This window comes from Strix aluco, chromosome 2 (assembly GCF_031877795.1).
Source record: "Strix aluco isolate bStrAlu1 chromosome 2, bStrAlu1.hap1, whole genome shotgun sequence".
Taxonomy (NCBI): domain Eukaryota; kingdom Metazoa; phylum Chordata; class Aves; order Strigiformes; family Strigidae; genus Strix; species Strix aluco.
In genome coordinates this window covers 43765374-43783619 of record NC_133932.1, presented here as the reverse complement: position 1 = coordinate 43783619, position 18246 = coordinate 43765374, and the positions used below count along the sequence as shown (strand labels likewise).

General features: G+C 41.5%; 1 protein-coding gene across 2 annotated transcripts in view; it reads left to right on the top strand.

Annotated features, from left to right (window-relative positions):
* CYBB (cytochrome b-245 beta chain) overlaps window positions 1-18246 on the top strand; it is a 51885-nt gene that overhangs the window by 20466 nt on the left and 13173 nt on the right. Inside the window, exons 1-3 of one of the 2 annotated variants that reach the window (XM_074814578.1) lie at window positions 10052-10314; window positions 13018-13113; window positions 14534-14644. In XM_074814578.1, the coding sequence (XP_074670679.1) occupies window positions 10270-10314; window positions 13018-13113; window positions 14534-14644 (252 nt within the window). In that variant the 5' untranslated portion in view covers window positions 10052-10269. Of the gene's footprint in view, window positions 1-10051; window positions 10315-13017; window positions 13114-14533; window positions 14645-18246 lie in introns of those variants that run through there. The other variant, XM_074814579.1, reaches the window with a different exon arrangement.

The following is an 18246-nucleotide window of genomic DNA, read 5'->3' as shown; positions in this document are numbered from 1 at the left end:
ATGACAACTAAAATGAACCTTTTTTTAAAAAAAAGATTAATTATTTGCAAGCCAATCTGCTGACATTTGCAGCCTGACTCAGAACTGGTAAATACTTGGGGTTGGTAAACTGCAATCTAATTAAAAAAAAAAAATAAAAATGGGGGGCTTTTTCTAAATTCCCCAGTAGTTCCTGTATTTTTTCCCATAGCATCTGATAATATCTAGTCTAAAAAAAATAAACCATTTTCTATTACTCCCTGCCTATTTGAAAGGCTCATGTACCAAAGAAAATAGGATTTTGAACTGAGATATTTGCAAGCCAAACATAGTGAATATTTATAATCCTGTATTTTAAGATGTAGTTGAAGTGACTGCCTCTAGTCACTCAGGAATCATCATAGAAACATGAATATATGGTAATTGGGCAGAGATGGTAAGTTTGATTCACTGGAGACAGAAGACTTGAAAAGTAAGAGGTGTTAAGGATTATGTAATTTCTTACTGACCAAGAAAAATAAGTATAATAAAACTGTTAGATCTTGGGTTCACCCCAAAACTAGAGTAAAATTGAAAGGTAAGTGCTTCAAAATGACAATGCGAAAGTTTACTGAATCTCTCCCTTGAATGAATGACAGCTTTATATCCTGGAAAAAAAGAATGGTTTTATAATTTTTTGGATTTCTCACAGTCATAAGGAAAATCTCTTGCCACTGAAATTAAGTTTTACAGAAATGATGAGTGTCTGTATTCAGGTGTGCAGATTTCACCTTTCAGGTGTGAAATTCAGATGTGAATGCTTCTGTGTGTAAAGGCTTCAAACCACAGACTAGCATTAATGGGTAAATGGTTCTAAGCAGGGGATGGATGCTATTTAGTTGGATGTTGCTTGCTCTGAGATCCTTCTGGAATAGCATCACAGTTGTAACTTTTTGGCCCTGAAGGTGAGACCTGATTTAATGAACTAGAAACGGCCTGTCTTAACACACGTTCTGTGTCTTCAGTGAGTTCATAATTGCTTAAGTTCCTATTTTGACAGAACAAAGTGACAGGGAATAAATGTTACATATTTCAACTTCTGAAATTTCTTTCATCAGCTAGTCTGTTCATCTTATTAATGTGCCCTGTCAGTACAGAGCTTTAATCAGCCAGTTACTTTCAGGAAGATGATCAGGGATATATTCAGATGGAGAGAGATGCCAGAGGTAGTCAAGGTGAAGATTAATTCATATCTGGCTTCTAGAGTGGGAGCTAAATATCAAAACAGCAGCATAGCACCTTACAGACAAGGTAGCAGTGTTGCATTTTTGTTGTCTTTATGCATGGATTTGCAGTTCTTGTAAACCTGTGTTGTAGTAAGGTGTGCGCTAAACTCAGCAGTTAACAGGAAAGAGAGGTGCTTGCAATTGCTTCAGTCTTGCAGTTGATGGCCCTCATAACACCAGTTATGTTCTTGAGAATATATGTCCTAGCTACTCCTCCTTCCTCTATGCTGCTTCATGGTCGTCACTTTAAACACAAATGGAGAAACAAGGCACAGTGAAATACTCAGCTGCATTTTTTCAGTAGGGCTGCTCTTTAGAGCCGAAGTTGCATGTCCATGAAAAGGACTGAACTCATGGAGTGCGTCACTTCTTCGTTGCCACATTGAAAATTTTAATAATAGTGGGCAGTACAGTAAATCAAAAGCATGCAGTTGACGTCTAAATTAAAAAATAGAATGGAAAAGGAAATTTTCAAAAAGGAATAGCATCAACTTTGGAACTACAAGGAAAGCAAGGGAGCCTTACAACTGCAGAGTGATCAGGTGTTTCTTAAACATTTTTTTCATTGTGTGTGTGTATTATTGTGGGCTTTCCCCTCCCCCTCTTATTTTTTTAAGCAACAAGGAGAGAAAAAAAACCAAAACAAAACAAAAAAACACATGAGAAAAATAAATAAGTTTTGCAGTGACTTTTTTTTTTTATACAGAAATATGTAGGGCATCTCAGAAATGTGTTGCATTGAGGGTGCACCTAGATTTATCCTCTGGTGCTCTCTAAGGTGCATGGTGCAAACCCCAGGAAGGAGTCTGGGTTCAGCCAGGCAGCGTGCCCAGCCTCAGAAACTAAGAAGGTCTACCTGATCTAGCCATAGCCTCATTTTTTGAAAAAATTATCTTTGTTGTTTGTCTGTTTTAATACCAGCATAGTCTTAATTATGTACATTGTGTTGCAGTTTTGATTCTGCATCTCAGCACAAACAAGTAATTTCCATACTAATGGTCAGAACAGAAATATTACTACTGTCATGTGCAGTTTGTTTAGCTGATTCCACCTTCCTTATGCATGTAAACAAAAACAATGACCTGTGCAATATATCAGAGAATTTTTAACACTGTGGTAGCTGGCTGGTTCCTGCTTCATCAGCTGACAAGATGTGATGTCCTGAAAAATCAGTGTCTGTTCTTTACAGAAAGATAAAAGTACAGTCAATTGGAGAAACCTAAGACACTGCATACTAAGTCTTATTCGTGGTGATTTGACTGTGTACATCAGAAATGAACTAAACTACTTCAGAGTAAGAGGAAAGTGAAGACGTTCCAGGGGAGACAGGTTATCGCATGGGAACAGGCAAGGAATGTAAGAAGTGAAAAATTACTTCCGCCTTGCCATGAAATACGGACCTCAGTAATGATGTTGATGTTGTGCCATAAAGATTGATAGTAAGGCAAATTCAGGGAAGGCTAAAGAGTGCTGTACCACTAAGTTATCAAATGACTCAACTGCCAATTACACCTGACTCTTCAGCATAATTCACCATTGGTACAAAATGAAATGGAAGCCACCAAGGGCCCCACGCAGGAATCCATTAGCAAACACCTATAAATCACTTATCCTATAGCAATCAAAGGCTTATGTGTTTGAGCTGCTGTCTTGATAAACCATGCATCACTGTTTTTTCCATGGTACAACAGCAAATGAGCAGTTGTCTCTTCAAGCAAGAAAACAAAAAAATTGGCAAGGGAAAGGGAAGATTTACTAATGGGAGATCTAAAATTAAAAACTACAAACTGTCTATGGTTTTAAACATATCACTCATTCATGGGAAATTCCAGTGTACTAGAAAGCTAAAGGTAGTTTTAGCATGTGGAAGAGCATATTTGTATGGAAAAAAAAAATACTGGCAAAGGATTGGAGTATGATTTGGCAGACTCTCCCTGCCAGGTAATGAAAGTCTTGGTGAGGTGGGGTTATGTCCCAGAATACAAAAGAAAGTGTTGTAAGTCACTGTAATTAGCAGTCAAAAGCTCTAATTTTGATTCCAGGTGGACACAGTTCCCTTAGCTTTGGCAGAAAACTATGCAGAAGAAGGATCTCTAAATCCAACTGAGAAAGAATTGAGGTATCTCCAGCCTATTGCTGCTCCCATGAAAGCTTGAGCAATGAAAATAGAATGTCATTAAACCATCAAACCTTACATTAAAGATCATAAAAGGAAGAGAGAGAATGAATAAATAATACTGTGGAAATTGTATTCCCCAATCTAATCCACTCATTTTAATTTCAGTTTTAATAGTGGTTTCTCTGGAAGTGCTAAAAATATTACTGAAAGGAGGGAGGTACGTATGCATAAAGTGCTGTAAACAGTCTTGCAGCGGGAGGCTTCTGTAGCTATTGATCCAATGGTAATTCAGCCTGGAAGAAAGTCATCCTATTCAAAGCCCAGGTTGTGTGTCATTTGTGTCTTCATTGGGTTTTCCAAAGAGAGGGATGGATGCCTCCAAGCTTCTCCTGAGTGTAACTTGAGCCAGGTAGGGCTTTGCAAGCCACTCAGGCAAGTGTCCAAGTTTTCAGGGCAAATCCACAAGTAAAAAAGCTTTCTCATGACAAATGAGTGAAGGGAGACATAAAAATCCAGTGACTGCATGGCTGGAGCAGTGTGATTCTATATTAAGAGGTGGTTTTAAGTATGATTTAGCAGTATATAGGCTTCATGATGAGTCTTGGCACAGGGATGAACCACATTTTAGTAATCTAACTGAAGGATAATTTTTAAGCAAAAGCCTGTTCCTTGGCACCACAGTTCATTGTATCATGTTACCTTGCTTAGACATGTCCATCGAAGATGGCATCATCCCTGAGTGTTTCCCCTGCTGATACTGCTGAAAACTAAAAGTCCTTGGTACAAACAGGACTGAGCCAGAGGCTGTATCTGTCAGGTGTCTGGTGGTGGACAGGCACCCTCTCACCCACATGCTAAGGACTGGGAGAGAGAAGAATCAGCAAAAAGATATCACAGCACTCGTTTGTATTTTAGAAGACGAACTGCAGCAATGAAGAGTAATATAGGCCTGTGTAGTTAGAGTGTAGGCACTAAGGCGTTCACATGTGGGTAGCTGTTCCTGTGTGTGAAGGGGGATACTGGAATACTTCATGGCTGTGTAGTTATATTGAAGCCATTTCTTCCGCTGCTGTAACACAGATGCTAAGACACCCAGCTAGCCAACGGATAAAGCTGTATCAGGGCATGGTGCAGGTTTTGCTTAGACCTGGGATTACAGACCGTTCTGGGAAGTGATGGCTTTTGGGTGTATGCTCCCAGGCTGCCTCCCTGTATAATATCACAACATGCTGACAGTCAAGTCATGGATCCAACTCCAGCCACTGTGCAAATGCAGTAAAAAGACATTCTTTTTCAAAAATTGTTTTTCAGAGTCAAAGATGAGAGACAGGGGAAGGATGTGGAGCAATAGGGAAGTGCTAGCACAAGACAGCTTGCCTCTCTTTAACACCAGAAGGCTTGTGATGAGTCAAGTCTGCTAGATTTTCAGATCCATCAGGGAGCATATAGCTGCAAAAGTCAGCAGTGGGCCATGTGAGTGGGAGGTAGGATCCTGAGGGAAACAGTGAGGAAGCAGCATTTTTAGTTAGAAAAAAAGCTGCTGCCTGGAGACTGTAGGCCATGGTGGCCAGTGGATCGACACTGTGCTGATACTATGCCTAAGTTTCACACCAGCAACTTTCATTCTTGTTTCTGAATTGTTATCACCTAAAATATTTCCCCATGGAAGTGCAGAACCCTGAATGGTAAATTAACATTTAATACAAAATGTAAACTTAACATTTAGTGACAGTGGGCTTTTTTTCTTCTCATTTAGAAAAATTTCACAGCCTGCCCAGGGTCTGTAGAAGTACTGCGTGTAGCCTAATGAATGAAAATGTGCCCCAACAGACACCTAAGGAAAACCTGCCTCATCCCGTACGACTGCCCACGACCCTGCATGCTAACGCCAGGATCCTTTGGGGAGCAGAACAATGAGGTCTCTCCCAAAGAAAAGCATGGGAGATTAACTGCCAGAATCGATCCAGAGACTGCTGGAAAAGGCAATAGGTGCAGAGCCACACAGGTCTCACTCCCCAATGCCTGGCCCAGTCCCCTAACACCATCTGAGCAGACCACTCCTCTCATGCATTTTTAAATGGACTCCACACAGCACACTCGGTCACGAGCTACTAAAGCACAGCTATAGCAGGCTGTGAGGCACCTCACGCATTTCTAATTGTGGAAGCGGTGATGCAGACATGTGTCAGGAGTGACAGCTCTAGTGGAGCCTATTTGGAAGCACGGAGGTGGGATGATGAATCTCTGGAGGTCCTTTCCCAGACTGTGATCGTGAGCTGATAATTAGGAATGGGATTCGACAGCCCAGCACTGAAAGAGGGAAAAGTAGGAAAGAGATTTCGAACAGCGATGCAATAGAAAAGTGGACACGAGGGCAGGTGCATACAGTGTGAAGGTCTGGGACAGAATGGGCGAGCTGTACCCCATGAGCGATGCGGGGCCCCGGCCGCGGTGCTGCGCCTGGGCTGGCCCGCGCTGCCCAGTGGGTGGCATTGCCTGCCGCTGCATGCAGCCCTCCCGGCGGTCACGGCCTGGTGAGCCACCGAATTCCCCCTAGCTGCAGCTCGTCTGCTGAAATCTGTTTGTTAGGTCTGCGTTGAAAGTCTTCTAGGCGATGCACAGTAAGAGCATAGGAGAAAACTGCGCTCCCTCTCACATCTTTTGAGATGTTTTCTTGAGTGGAAAATGACTGGTCAGCTGCCTCTGGTGAAGTCCCTCTCTCCAGGCAGAGAAGAGTTACCCCGGGCTGTCACAGGCATGTGTAAAGGTAGTGGATCTGAAGCCATGGGAAGAGAAGTCTTACTACACACGGAGAAGCAAGTAGATGATAGTTGCGTTCCAGTCCCAGAGCCAGACTAGCAGATCATGCATCCTGGTACCTGCTGAAAGGCTGCAAGCTGGGCTCCCTCCCCCTCAGTCCCACATGAAGTCAGGTTATTTTGGCCACTGCTTTTATGCATGGGAGGTTATGCTTTCCTAACTTTACTCTGGCTCTACCTGGAAACTACTGCCAGCTTAATATAATAAAATTTCTATCTATACTTAGACAGGGTACATTGCTGGTGGTGGCTCTTCCTTCCAATAACAGCAGTGCGCAGCCATTCTGGCCTGCTTTGTGACAGTGCTGTTTGACTTCAAGCCATGATGATATGGCAAATACGGCCTGGATCATACATGGATTTTTTGAATACAGCATGTGGGTCTCTCATGATCATTGCAAAAGGCAGCGTGAGGAAGTACTGGAGCAGGGACCTACACTGAGGGTTGTAGTGTGAAGCGAAGACATAGAAGGATCTGCCAGTCCTTACTGGGGTCTCACTGACATTTTTTCCCTGGCTCACATCTATTCACTTTTCTGCCCACGTCTCAGTGTGGAACCATTTATTTTGTAAACAAAACAGAAAGAACAGAAGTTTCAGACTGTCATTCCCTTGAGTGAAGGCAGGTGCATACAGTGACAGCTTCAGGCTATGTGTGAAGGCAGTCCCTTCAGGAAAAAGAGCTTGACAAGTCTCTTGTCTGCTTCTTTGATGTAGAATCAAGGTAAGATTGGTAAACAAGGATTGCACAGCATTGAAAATAAAAGATTTCAGCCTACAAAATAAAAGGCTAATCAAGGTCTCTCCTTGGCTTTCCTCCTGCTACATGGGAAGGAGCTCAGCAACCTCAGCTCAGCAACATCCTCAGTAGTGCAGGAGCTGGGTCTCTCACTCTGTTCTTTGTATCACTCTCTCTTTTGGGGTTTATAGATGCACAATTTTATACTGTCCCTTAAGGAGTGAAGTGTGAAACACCTAGGGCCATTGCAACTGTCTGGCGCTAAATTTGTGCAGGAATACACAGAACATTGTTGCACAGAGCGGGAGAAGAACTAAATTAATTCCTAAGCAAGGGAGTAAAATTACTGCAAGGTAATGAATAACCCTGAGACCTGAATACTTTTGCAAAACTGTCATGCTGCAAAAGGATCACCGTTCACGGAACTTTTCAGTGTAAAGAAGGATGAAAAGTGCTGTGCGTAATCAGCTAGCTTGAAAGAAATTTTAGAAACAGAAAATGTGATAGTGTTTAATTTTTTCCATGCTCCAGTTTTACCACTCTTATGTAATTAATACACAGCTGCCAATGTTGCCTTTTCTTGTACAGGAATGATTTTTCAAATTAGACCAAAGTACAAAACATGCTGGTCTTTGTAATATTACAACAAAGATGTTTCACTCGTTCAGGAGGTGCAAGCACCAGAATTAATCAGGGGTGACGCATGGGTGGTTTTGATACCAGTTCTACTCACACCTGTCACTTGCACCAACCAGGCAAAGTTTGCTGTGCGTTGTTTCATCACAAACATCAGGGAGCACCAGAACTCACCAGCTGTGGAAGGGTGCAGCACCCCTACCCTTTCTTTGGAGTTCAGGCAGTGAGATCAGCTATGTGCATTTGGTAACTGCTAGGCTGGGAGCTGCTGACATATGTTCTGATTCATGACCTGTATTCAGGCTGTAAGAGGACATCAGACTTTGCAACTGTTGTGACTGATCTAAGATCAGCCCCTGCTGGGTTTTTGGCCTGCCAGAAACCTCCTGAGCCAGTAAATCCATGTTTCAGTGGCTCTGGTGCCTGAGGAGCTGCCAGGCAAGGCAGGGCTGCCAAAGCTCAGAGCCCCCTGGATGCCCACACTTGCTCACCCCAGAGGAGCTGTAAGTAACAGCCTAAACTAGAGGGAAAAGAAAGGCAGAAAGAGTACTGACATTTCTGGGCAGGGAGAATGGGCTAGGCTTCACAGCAAGAATGGACATCCACATATCATAACTGCCTCCCTCCTTTCCTTTCCCAACCACTCTAGCTGTTTAGCTCCCAAAGGCTACCTCCATAAACAAAAATATGGAGACCAGACCCTCTGCTGACATCTGTTTGGAACAGCCATCAAAGCGACTGATACCATGTGAGAGCCTGGCCCATCACAGAGCCTGTCAAACGAGGTTGCTGCAAACCCCATTTAACAGGTTTTGAAGACTTCATTTTGGTTTTCAGTTACTGAAGGTTGGGAGGCTTCTGTGGAGGAGGATGATTAAAACACTGCCAGTCCTGCCTACATGAGGAGGTGAAGGACTGCTGTTTGTCCCTGGGCTACGTTTGAGCTGTTACTTCTATACATCTCAAGAAGGAATAATAATGGAGAAGTCACCTGTATCATTCAGATAGCTGTGTTTGTCAACTTGTTTTTAAAAAATGTAGAAGTGTATGATTTTTCTTCTGTAATGGATCTTTGTTCAAGTCCCAGTTATGCCACCTTATGAAGGCCGTATTCCAGGAGAAATTTAATGAAGGCAGTGGTATGTTGGAAGTAGAGGCAGGAAGAGAGCCACTAGCCAGAACACAGGTATTTGCCCCGGCTCCCCTCATCCTCAGTTTTATATCATGACCAAGTGTCCCATCACTGCCAGAATCAGGCCCTAAGAAAGCTAGTTTCTAAGCGAGTTCAGAGTAAGGTAGGCTGTGCCGAGTCACTTTTCTGATGGATGTGAGTCACACAGGTTTTATCCCACCTCTCCAGCTCTTGCCCTCATTAGCAGTTCACCATCTTGCTCTCAGTTGTAGATCAGATCAGCATTTACTCTGGAGAGCAACCTTCAGTCATGCAAATGCAGTAAGAAGCTTGCTGTTTACTCCAGTAGGTGCAGGATCAGGCCTGGGAAAATGCTGCTGTGCTGTAAAGCTGTTAGCATGGTGCAAGGCTACACTGGGCTCGCTCGGGCTTTCAGAGCTGTGAAATTCTGCAGGGTCCAACAGGGTGTCGCAGCTCTGGCAGACAGATACCAATACTCAAACTGCCTTTCTGCTACTTTCTAAAGCCTGAAAAGATCTTTCAAGAACACCATACGTACATACACTTAACCTCTTTGGAAAGGAGACAGGTTTGTGTCAGTCATTTTGGGAGGAGAGCTGTATTTCTGTGGCACAGTGGGTGGAATACACAGGAGACTGAGCCAGCTGGAGGCAGGTCTGGATGCCTTGCTCCTCCCTAGGGCCTGGACCTTGCCAAAGAATTGTCTCTCTTAATCCCAAAGCTTCCTCCAAACTACCATTCTGCACTCTTTATTGCAGGTTTGGGAATTGTGACACCACAGAGGCAAAACATTCAGAAATCATTAAACGCCCTTAATTTTTTTTTTTTTTTAAACAAATACACTCAGAATAAATATCCTCCGTCTTATAAACTCTCAAATACATTTGGGCAATTTCCCATATTTTTGCCTCTAATCACAAAAAGCAAAATGCTTACTTAAATTTTTTTCTTATATAGTGACATGGTTCCTGGGGCTGGGGACTCTGCAGGAGTGCAAAATACGAAAAATAGCCTATCTAGTGATATATGTTCTCAGTTTTGGCCCAGATGTACCACACAACAGGGGGTTAGATTACATTTGGAAGCTTCTGTGGACATTGAATTACTGGAAGAGAAATAATTCTAGTGATTATTTATCAAAGAGTATCAGCAGGAACAGCAACTCAGACTTGAGATGGTAAAAAAAGACAAGGCTGGGAAGAGATAACTGTTCTGTACATTCTGTATTACATTTCAGCACTGAAAGTTATATAAAGTGGCAATACATTTTTTAACAGAAAACCTGACCAGTTATTTATTTTATTCCCTGTGTCACAAGGAAAAAATAGTCTATTATTTCAACAGTTTATATATATTTGAGTCATGAAAAGTTATATATAAAGATGGCAGAAACATGTTTGAAACAGAACTATGGACATGATTCAATGATTAACATTTCCTAAATGAATGAGAAAGGAAACAGGTTGCTGCAAGCTTCTGCTCTCACTTCCTTATGAGAGAAGACATAGACACTGTCCCAGAAAGAACAGGGCTGTTGTGCACGTTCGTCTCAGGCAATCATGGGTAACTGTGTGGAGAATGAAGGACTGTCCATCTTCGTCGTTGTAAGTACAATTTTTATTGTGATTTGTGTCTAGTAAAAAGTTCTACTGAAAGTTGTACTAAGCAGATCTCACTGTGCCAGTGAATGATGCATCTGATTATGCTGAAACTAGGGCAGCAAGTGCACTGAAATGCTTCAAGAGAGTAATTTTTAAGGAGCTCTGTCTGGTATCTCAATTGCTGTAGGCTTCATTGTCAACTGAGAAATTATCTTATGTTCACTTTCATTTGCTTTGTTAGAAATATTTAAGTGTCTGGGGTTTTTGGATGCAACAGTGACTTAAGGAAAACATTATGTCACTTAACTGTGTGCACTTCAACAGAGAAAGCAATTACCCTTTCTTGCACTTTTATAAACAAAAGTGGGTGTAACTGAAAGCACAGTGTCTTGATGATATAAAATTTGTATTAGTGTCAGATTCCAGAATTTAGAGCAGAGATTCATTAATCCTTCATTAAGACGACTAGTACTTGAATTGAGTTTGTATACAGCTTGCACAAAGTGGCTGTGAAAGTAGGTTAAATTAATTCTGAGCAAAAATTAAAGTACTGAAAATCCCAGTTGCATTTAAAAGTGCAGTAAAGGAGGGCAGTCCTCCTTGGAGAAAACTTAGACAGAAGTTAATATTTCAGTGTTTTCTTTTTGTTTTCACTTCTCAGTGTGATAAAAGAGCTATAGGTATACAATTTTACAATTTACATATATGTATATATAACCATATACAACACCAAAATGTAATACCACTTTAGGTATTGTTGCCAGGTGTGGTTAGTAGATGTAAATACTGAGAGGAAGAAAAAGAAGACATAGAACTTACATATTTGTGGTGACTGAAATGTGAACATCTTTATTCAAAAAGGTGTTTCTTCTGCTATGAACAATTGATATTTAGATATTACATTGAAGATGTGTAGCTCTAGTTTAGGAACATAACCCTGGCACTTCAGCACATTGAAAAGGAGTAACTGTTTGCTGTTACCTTCAGTGACTTAAGAAAGTTGAAACTGCCAAGAGGTGAATTCTGGCTTTTTTTTTTTTTCCCACCAGAACAGAAATATTAAAAGAATTAAGTAAGAAGCCCTTATTTTGTTCAAATAAGGAATTTGGGTTTAGAGCCTCAAAGCTTTAATAAGGGCAGCTAATAGGGAAGGAAACTAACAAAGTCACTGATAAAGAAACCAGCTAAAAGGACTGTTCACTGGAAGCCTTAACAAAGTGTTCTGCATTGTCCTCTACAGCTATACTGTACACTGACTAGGTACAGGGTTGTCCAGTGCTTGATAGAAACAGGACAGCCACAATTTCTATTGATGTACCTCAACAAAACAGAAACATGCCAGCCTTAACTCCAGCCTATGCTGCCTCCACTGGCCCTAGCTAAAGAGCACGGATGGCTGCTAACTCTGCCACTCAACCCAAGTTCCCAGAGGGTGTCACAGTGCTTCTCAAAGGGTCCATGTTCCTTGTGGGTCAACACCAAGAAGAACTGTGAGAGACCGTCAAGGGTCATGACAAACATATAGGTCTTCTGGACATGCTGTCAGGCTACTGTACATGGGAGTGGCACACTCTCACTTTAAACACATATCTGAAGCATTTAATCCTGAGATGTGCTTGGTTTTTTAATGAGGAATGGGGGATTTCCCATATACTACCTTACCCTGATGGAAATCCCTTCATTTCCCTGTATTTATGCCACAAGGATCAGACATTTTCAAGATCTAAACTAATCCCAAGTTTTTCACACTGTCAGCTGGGCCAAAGAACTAGCAAAACGTATGGGTTAGGAGGGGTGAGGGATTGTAATGTCACAGTTTCTGGCATCCTTAACTTATAACCAGAGACTGGGTTTTCTCCCAGTTCTCAGACTTTCTCTCCTCTGTTTTCATGCACCACCTAGTAAATCTTAGGCTGAGGGTGCACTGATACAGATTGGTTTCACTATGGGATGTGAAATCAGTCGACCAGCTCCAGGAGGGCAAATGTCCAGATTCACTATGATCTCTTTGGCTGGATGGGCTTGTAGCTGCTTTAGATAGCTTTGAGAAGGGCTAATAACTTCTCTTTCCCTAAAGAAACCTGCACCATAGGATGTGCAAGTGTGAGAGAATACTGCAGTACAGCTACAAAGAAGCCCAGTTTTGGGTAGTGTAACCACTACCAAACTAGCTGTGTTGAATATTTCCTGCTGATTTCAGACCTTCAGAGCCTCCTACTCAGTTAGGCCCTACATGTTATTTAGGCCATCTATACTTAGATCTCAAGCTTCTTCATCTTTTGGCACAGCTCTTAAGTCTTCCTCTTACATAGGTTAGTATGTCTGAGGAACTGCCATTTGGAAGAGGCCCTAACCTTTAATGATGTTCGGAGATTCAACTAGACTCACAGACTTAGCTAAACAGCTGTAATACGATGGTCCTTATATAATCATGGCTAAACCCCTTAAGCGATGCAAAATTTTCAGCTACCCATTGCTGTATTTTGGTTTATTGCCACTCCTGTACTCCTGTGTGCACACATCAGAGCCCATTTCCACCAGAAAAATGTCAATCATCACCCCTGCTGAACACTTTATACCCTGCAGTATGCCTCTCCATGCAAACAGGAGCACAATGAACTAACTGACCATTCTCTGAACTGTATAAATTCAGATGTATGATATCTAACAACAAACTGTAAAGCTTCCTGTTTCTTTCTCTTTCAGCTTGTGTGGCTGGGATTAAATGTCTTCCTCTTTTGGTGGTACTATCTTGTATATGATGTCCCACCAAAATTCTTCTACACCAGAGTACTCCTTGGCGTAAGTACAAAACATGTATTATCTTGGCATAGACAGAGCACAGAACATTTTTCCCTTGTTTTATTTGATTGAAACAGGATCAAGTGTCTGGAGCAGCAGGTTCACGTAGGAATTAACAGTCATGTGCAAACAGGTAACTGAATGCAGACAGATGTCCAGTGCTTCTGAATAGAAAGCTGCTACTCAAAATAGAGAGATCCCATTCTAAAGATGCTTTCAGGTAACTATTATGCTCCTGGTAATTAAAGTGAACGTGAATTGTGGCTGCTTTATTAACCAAAGAGGAATAAAGTATTGCCATTGAACTATTGTGCAGTCATTTCCCCTTGTAATTATTTTTCATAGCATGAAAAGTTTACAAAGCTATTAGCTCTGAAAAGCAATCATCAGTCATATAGTCATCAAGCATGTGAATAGCAGTTAAGTAGTGAAGTGACCCTGGACCCTGGGCTATTCAATGTAATCCAACTGGTTAATGCAGCATTATGTGTCCTACTACAAATTTGCTTCCAAAGCTACCATGGGTCATGACCAATTGACAGGGAAAATTAATTTGTTCACATATTCTAGAAGCCTGATCACAGACTTAAAAATCAGTCTAAGCTTCAAATTACAGAACACAGCACTTTGTAAAAGGTTTGTAAAGCCATGGTTTAATTCAACAAATCATGAAATCCTATTCTGCATACAGCTTCAGATCTATGGATCAAATTCTGGCCTTTGCAAACCTGGTGCAGTTGCCTTTGAAGTCACAGAGACCTGTGCTTAGATAACTAAAGTTCAGTGTAACCCCAAGTCAGTAACTGATTTGAAACCAGAAAGAGTCCCAGTCAGTGCGAGGAGAGCAAACATTAACTTTTCCTTCCCTTCATTGTGTTTGGATTAATATGTTCATTATTCCTTCCTTTCAAACAGTCTGTTCAAAAATCTGAAATCATTCAGAATGTGAAGAACAACATTAAGGGAACATATTCCTAAAAGATGAGGCAAAACATTTCCCTAGACTCTTTTTACTGACAACAGAGATCATAAAACCACTTCCCTCATAAGCTGGCCTTCTGTCTACCATAAGGCCTCAGCCAACTGAAACCACAGCAGTGAGACTTTCTTTACAGCCTTGGGACAGAAAACTCTACTAATGGCTTACACTTGCATCTGTGCTTGTCCACGTCAGACATAACAGGGAGCTTTTTGCGCAGCCATATTATTTCAAAACTGGAAATAGAAGGTGTCTATCTGGAGGAATGTGTTCTGCCTGCATATGTGTCTGACTACTCTGAAATGTGAACATTGTTAATTAACTCTAGAGCTCACACTCATGAAAAGTTGTGATATAATACATAAATGAAATCTGTGCCTATCCTTGTCTTGGATAATGTCTTATGTAATGCATTTAATAACAGCATCTCTTCAATTACAGCGTGCTTTGGCTCTGGCAAGGGCCCCTGCAGCTTGTCTGAATTTCAATTGCATGCTGATTCTGCTGCCAGTATGTCGAAACTTGCTCTCCTTCCTCAGAGGATCAAGTGCGGTAAGATGAAGAAAGAATTTCAAAATTTATGAAAGACACTAAACCAAGCAGCCTTGCAAATATACCAAGCAACTTTGTCCAAGTTCCCCAAGTATACTGTACTTTGAGGATGTCCTCTTTTAAGAAGTAGATAAGCCTGGAGTTTTGCTATGAGCAAGACTCAGGACTATATGCCAATGGTGTGTCTAGAGCTCTGTTGAGAGGTTTAGCCTTGAATTAGTCTTCTTTGAGTCTTCCCTTTTTGCTTGCCTCCTGGACATCATGCTGCCCTGGATGTAAAGTCCCTCTGGCTGGCAGCAACCCTAGCTGGTGCTTACACATATTTGCTTTATTTGTCACTGGTGCAACACCCATTTATAGCAGGAGATATTAGCCCACGTCTTCTGTCTTTGCATGTTCAGTTCTTAAAGTAAAGGTAGTCTTTCACAGACTTTCAGAAAGGGACTTTTTTCAGCTGGTTCATAAATTACATTCTTTCTTGTCTGAGCTGTGTTTCCATCTCAGGATGAAATAGTTAACAGGAGTTTTCACCATTTCTAGCTCCCAAATGCAAATGTTACATACAGCACCAAGGAACCACCACTAAGAAAAGGGCAGCTGATTCTACGTGACAGCTGGAGAGGCTTCTTATGATAGTACTAACTGTATCACGCTGCTGAAATCTAGATCTCTGGCTGTTACAGCAGAAATCATGCAGACAATGCATGCCATGGCGCAGTGAAAAAGCAATATTCTTCTCAAGCTCATGATCTCTCCTTCTAAATATATGATGATTCCTCCTTTTTTTCTAACCTCTTTAATATACACATGGTCAACAAAACCAGTTCACAGAAGTTGGTTTTCATCTGTAAATCTAGTATAAATTCTTTCACGAAAATGAGACAGCCTGAGGGGGCTGAAAAAGCAGAGCAAAAGAGGAAGCCATAAAGTAGATGCAGTGTTTCAAGAGTCCTTCATAGGAGAAGAGAGTGGGATACACAGTAGTAAGAAAATAATCAGAGACAAGCCAGGCTGTACCTCCTACATATATCCAGTACAGTACATATATCCTGACAGTCAGCGTGGCTGAATAAACGAGATGTGTCTGCTACATCAAGCTCCTAAATTACATTTAGGACTAAGGCCAGTGCCCTGGCCTTTTAAAGGCATAACACTTAGGAATATAAAGTTGGAACTACACAGACCAGCTTTCAGTCTTGTGCTATACCCCTTCAGATTCTGGGATGCTACAAAAGCAGACAGCTGTACCCCCCATGTATGTAAAAGGAAAAGGAATAGTAAGTAAAACTAGGGTTAAAGCTGTTCTTTCCCCACCCTGAGAAAGATCAACTAGTATCTGCCAAAATTCAGAGCTGAGTCCCCAGGATGCAGAAGTCAATAATGAACATAAATTTAGTAAGAATTGATGTTGCTATTGGATGAATGCAACTGGAAAATATCAATGAACCCTTGATCATACAAGGCCTTCATGAGGTCTGGAATAGTTTCCCCAGAGGTCGAGCAGAAAGTAGGTTAGGCAGAGGTCTTCTGAGGTCAAAGCAATGAAAGAGCTGAAGACACTTTTGGAGAGAGTACTGGAAGGCTAAAAACTGATTCCAAGGAATCAGAGAACTGTTTTCCAGTCAGGACTTTATGCTACTTGTCTTGAATTGCTCATCTCCTATCATCTACAGCTTGACTTTTCTAACCAGGATCCCAATAAAGCTGTCCCTCTTATCTCTGTGTCCAAGCTACAGAGTAAGTCCTTCTGCCTTGGGCACTGCGATACAGTCCCACTCAGGCTACATCCAACTTGCAAGTGAGAACCGTGCAGAGAGCTACAGCTCCATTTCTGCTGCCTGCCTGCAGCTTGCTATCTTGCTGATAGTGCTAGGCTGTATGAGGAAGCAAAGGGCTCTGAGGATGAGCAAGGAGGTGAGGGAGGGACATAAAATAGGACTGTCAGACAGCTGGAGCTTGTTTAACTTCTGTTGCTTTTTGCAACAAAGCTATATTCAGGAAGGAGGTAATTCTATATCTTAAGCAAAACATGCACACCCCAGTGTGCCAGTGGTAGTGTCAGGGCTGTGTTGGCCTTAGTGCAGGGGTACAGCTGCTTATGCTTGTTCTGCTGTTGTCTCTAATTAGCCATGCTCTGCACATAACACCTGTGAGGATCTCTTAAGAAAAATCAGGATTTTAAAATGTCACATAACTTACCAAAAGGGTAGTGACTTTTCCAACAGCAATGTCACTGGGGTTAAGGAGAGGGGGAGAATTGTTCAAACCCACTGTTCAATAGGAATATGCTGGCAACTCTTGCCCTTTACATCCTGCCACCCAGAAATCACACACTACAAAGTTATTTGTTATTAATTGAAAGAACAGCTGTATCATCTTTGCATGCCCTTTATTGCTGTATTCACCGCTGTTGTTAATGAGCCTCACTACTGAATCTAGCTACGGCATTTTGCCATTGCTTGGCCTTCTGCTTCTTAAACAGAAAGATCAAGGCAGTGAAGCAGAGATGGCATTTTCTCACTATGCTACAGTTTATTCTACAATCTTTTTAATTATGTCTCAGGATAAACGATACAGAGAAGGCCAAATTTCTCCTGGGTGTTGTTACAGTCTACTGAAGTCATTGCAAGAGCCCCAGTGTGTTAGAATTTGCCCTTTAATCAATGTATCACAGCTGAAGAATAACTGAAGAACTGTTTCCTGCTTATCTATTTATCTGTACAGTTCATACTCATGAGATATTTAGAAATGGACTGGTATGGAAGACTAAGGCCACTGCTGGTATCTCTACTAAGTAAAGAACAAATCAGAAATTAAATTGTTCTGGTGTTTCATCATCCCTTCTTCTGTTTCACTCCTGGATGGGTGGGGTGATCAGCTTCACGCTATCTGCTGAGAAGATACTTTACCTTACCCTGCCATCTACAAAGTTAATGTCTGGCAAACAGCTGGGAGAATATTTTGGTCCTTCTTAATTTGTTGTGGGAAACATCTACATACTTCTTGTGAGGAAATGTTTGTGTTAGTTTGCATAGTGTTTTCTTCCCTTTGCCAGACAGCAAAAGCAATATAAAGACACAATACAGGATAATTATGCTTTCTGCTGTGTGGAGACAGCAAATGCTAGCTTTACAGGAACTTGGAAGTTATAGGAAAACTCCCACTGACCACACCACAATTCAGATGGGGCCTCTTAGGAACCTGTCATCATTCTTAATGAAAATATTATTCCGTTTTCTTCAACAACCAAGTTCTTCAGTTTGTATCAGCAGAGATTTTCTTTTCTTTTTCTCTTTGGGTAACTCCAACAAGAAGTTGTAAGTAAATGCCAGGCAAGTACACCCAGCTTTTTGGAGAAGGAATCACTTCATATTACTGACCATAAGTGACTAGCATGTTTGGGGTGGAAGCTCCCTGAGACAGTTACACCCAAGCTTTACAGTCCATTTCTACAGTGTGAACCATGTAGAATCCTGATGCTAGGTGGCAATTTGAGACTCTAACAAAACAGTCAACCTGCCATGGCCGAGTGTGATCCCTCCTGTTCATAATGTACAATTTAAATTTAACACAGATAAGATATATACTTCTGCCATAGTGGA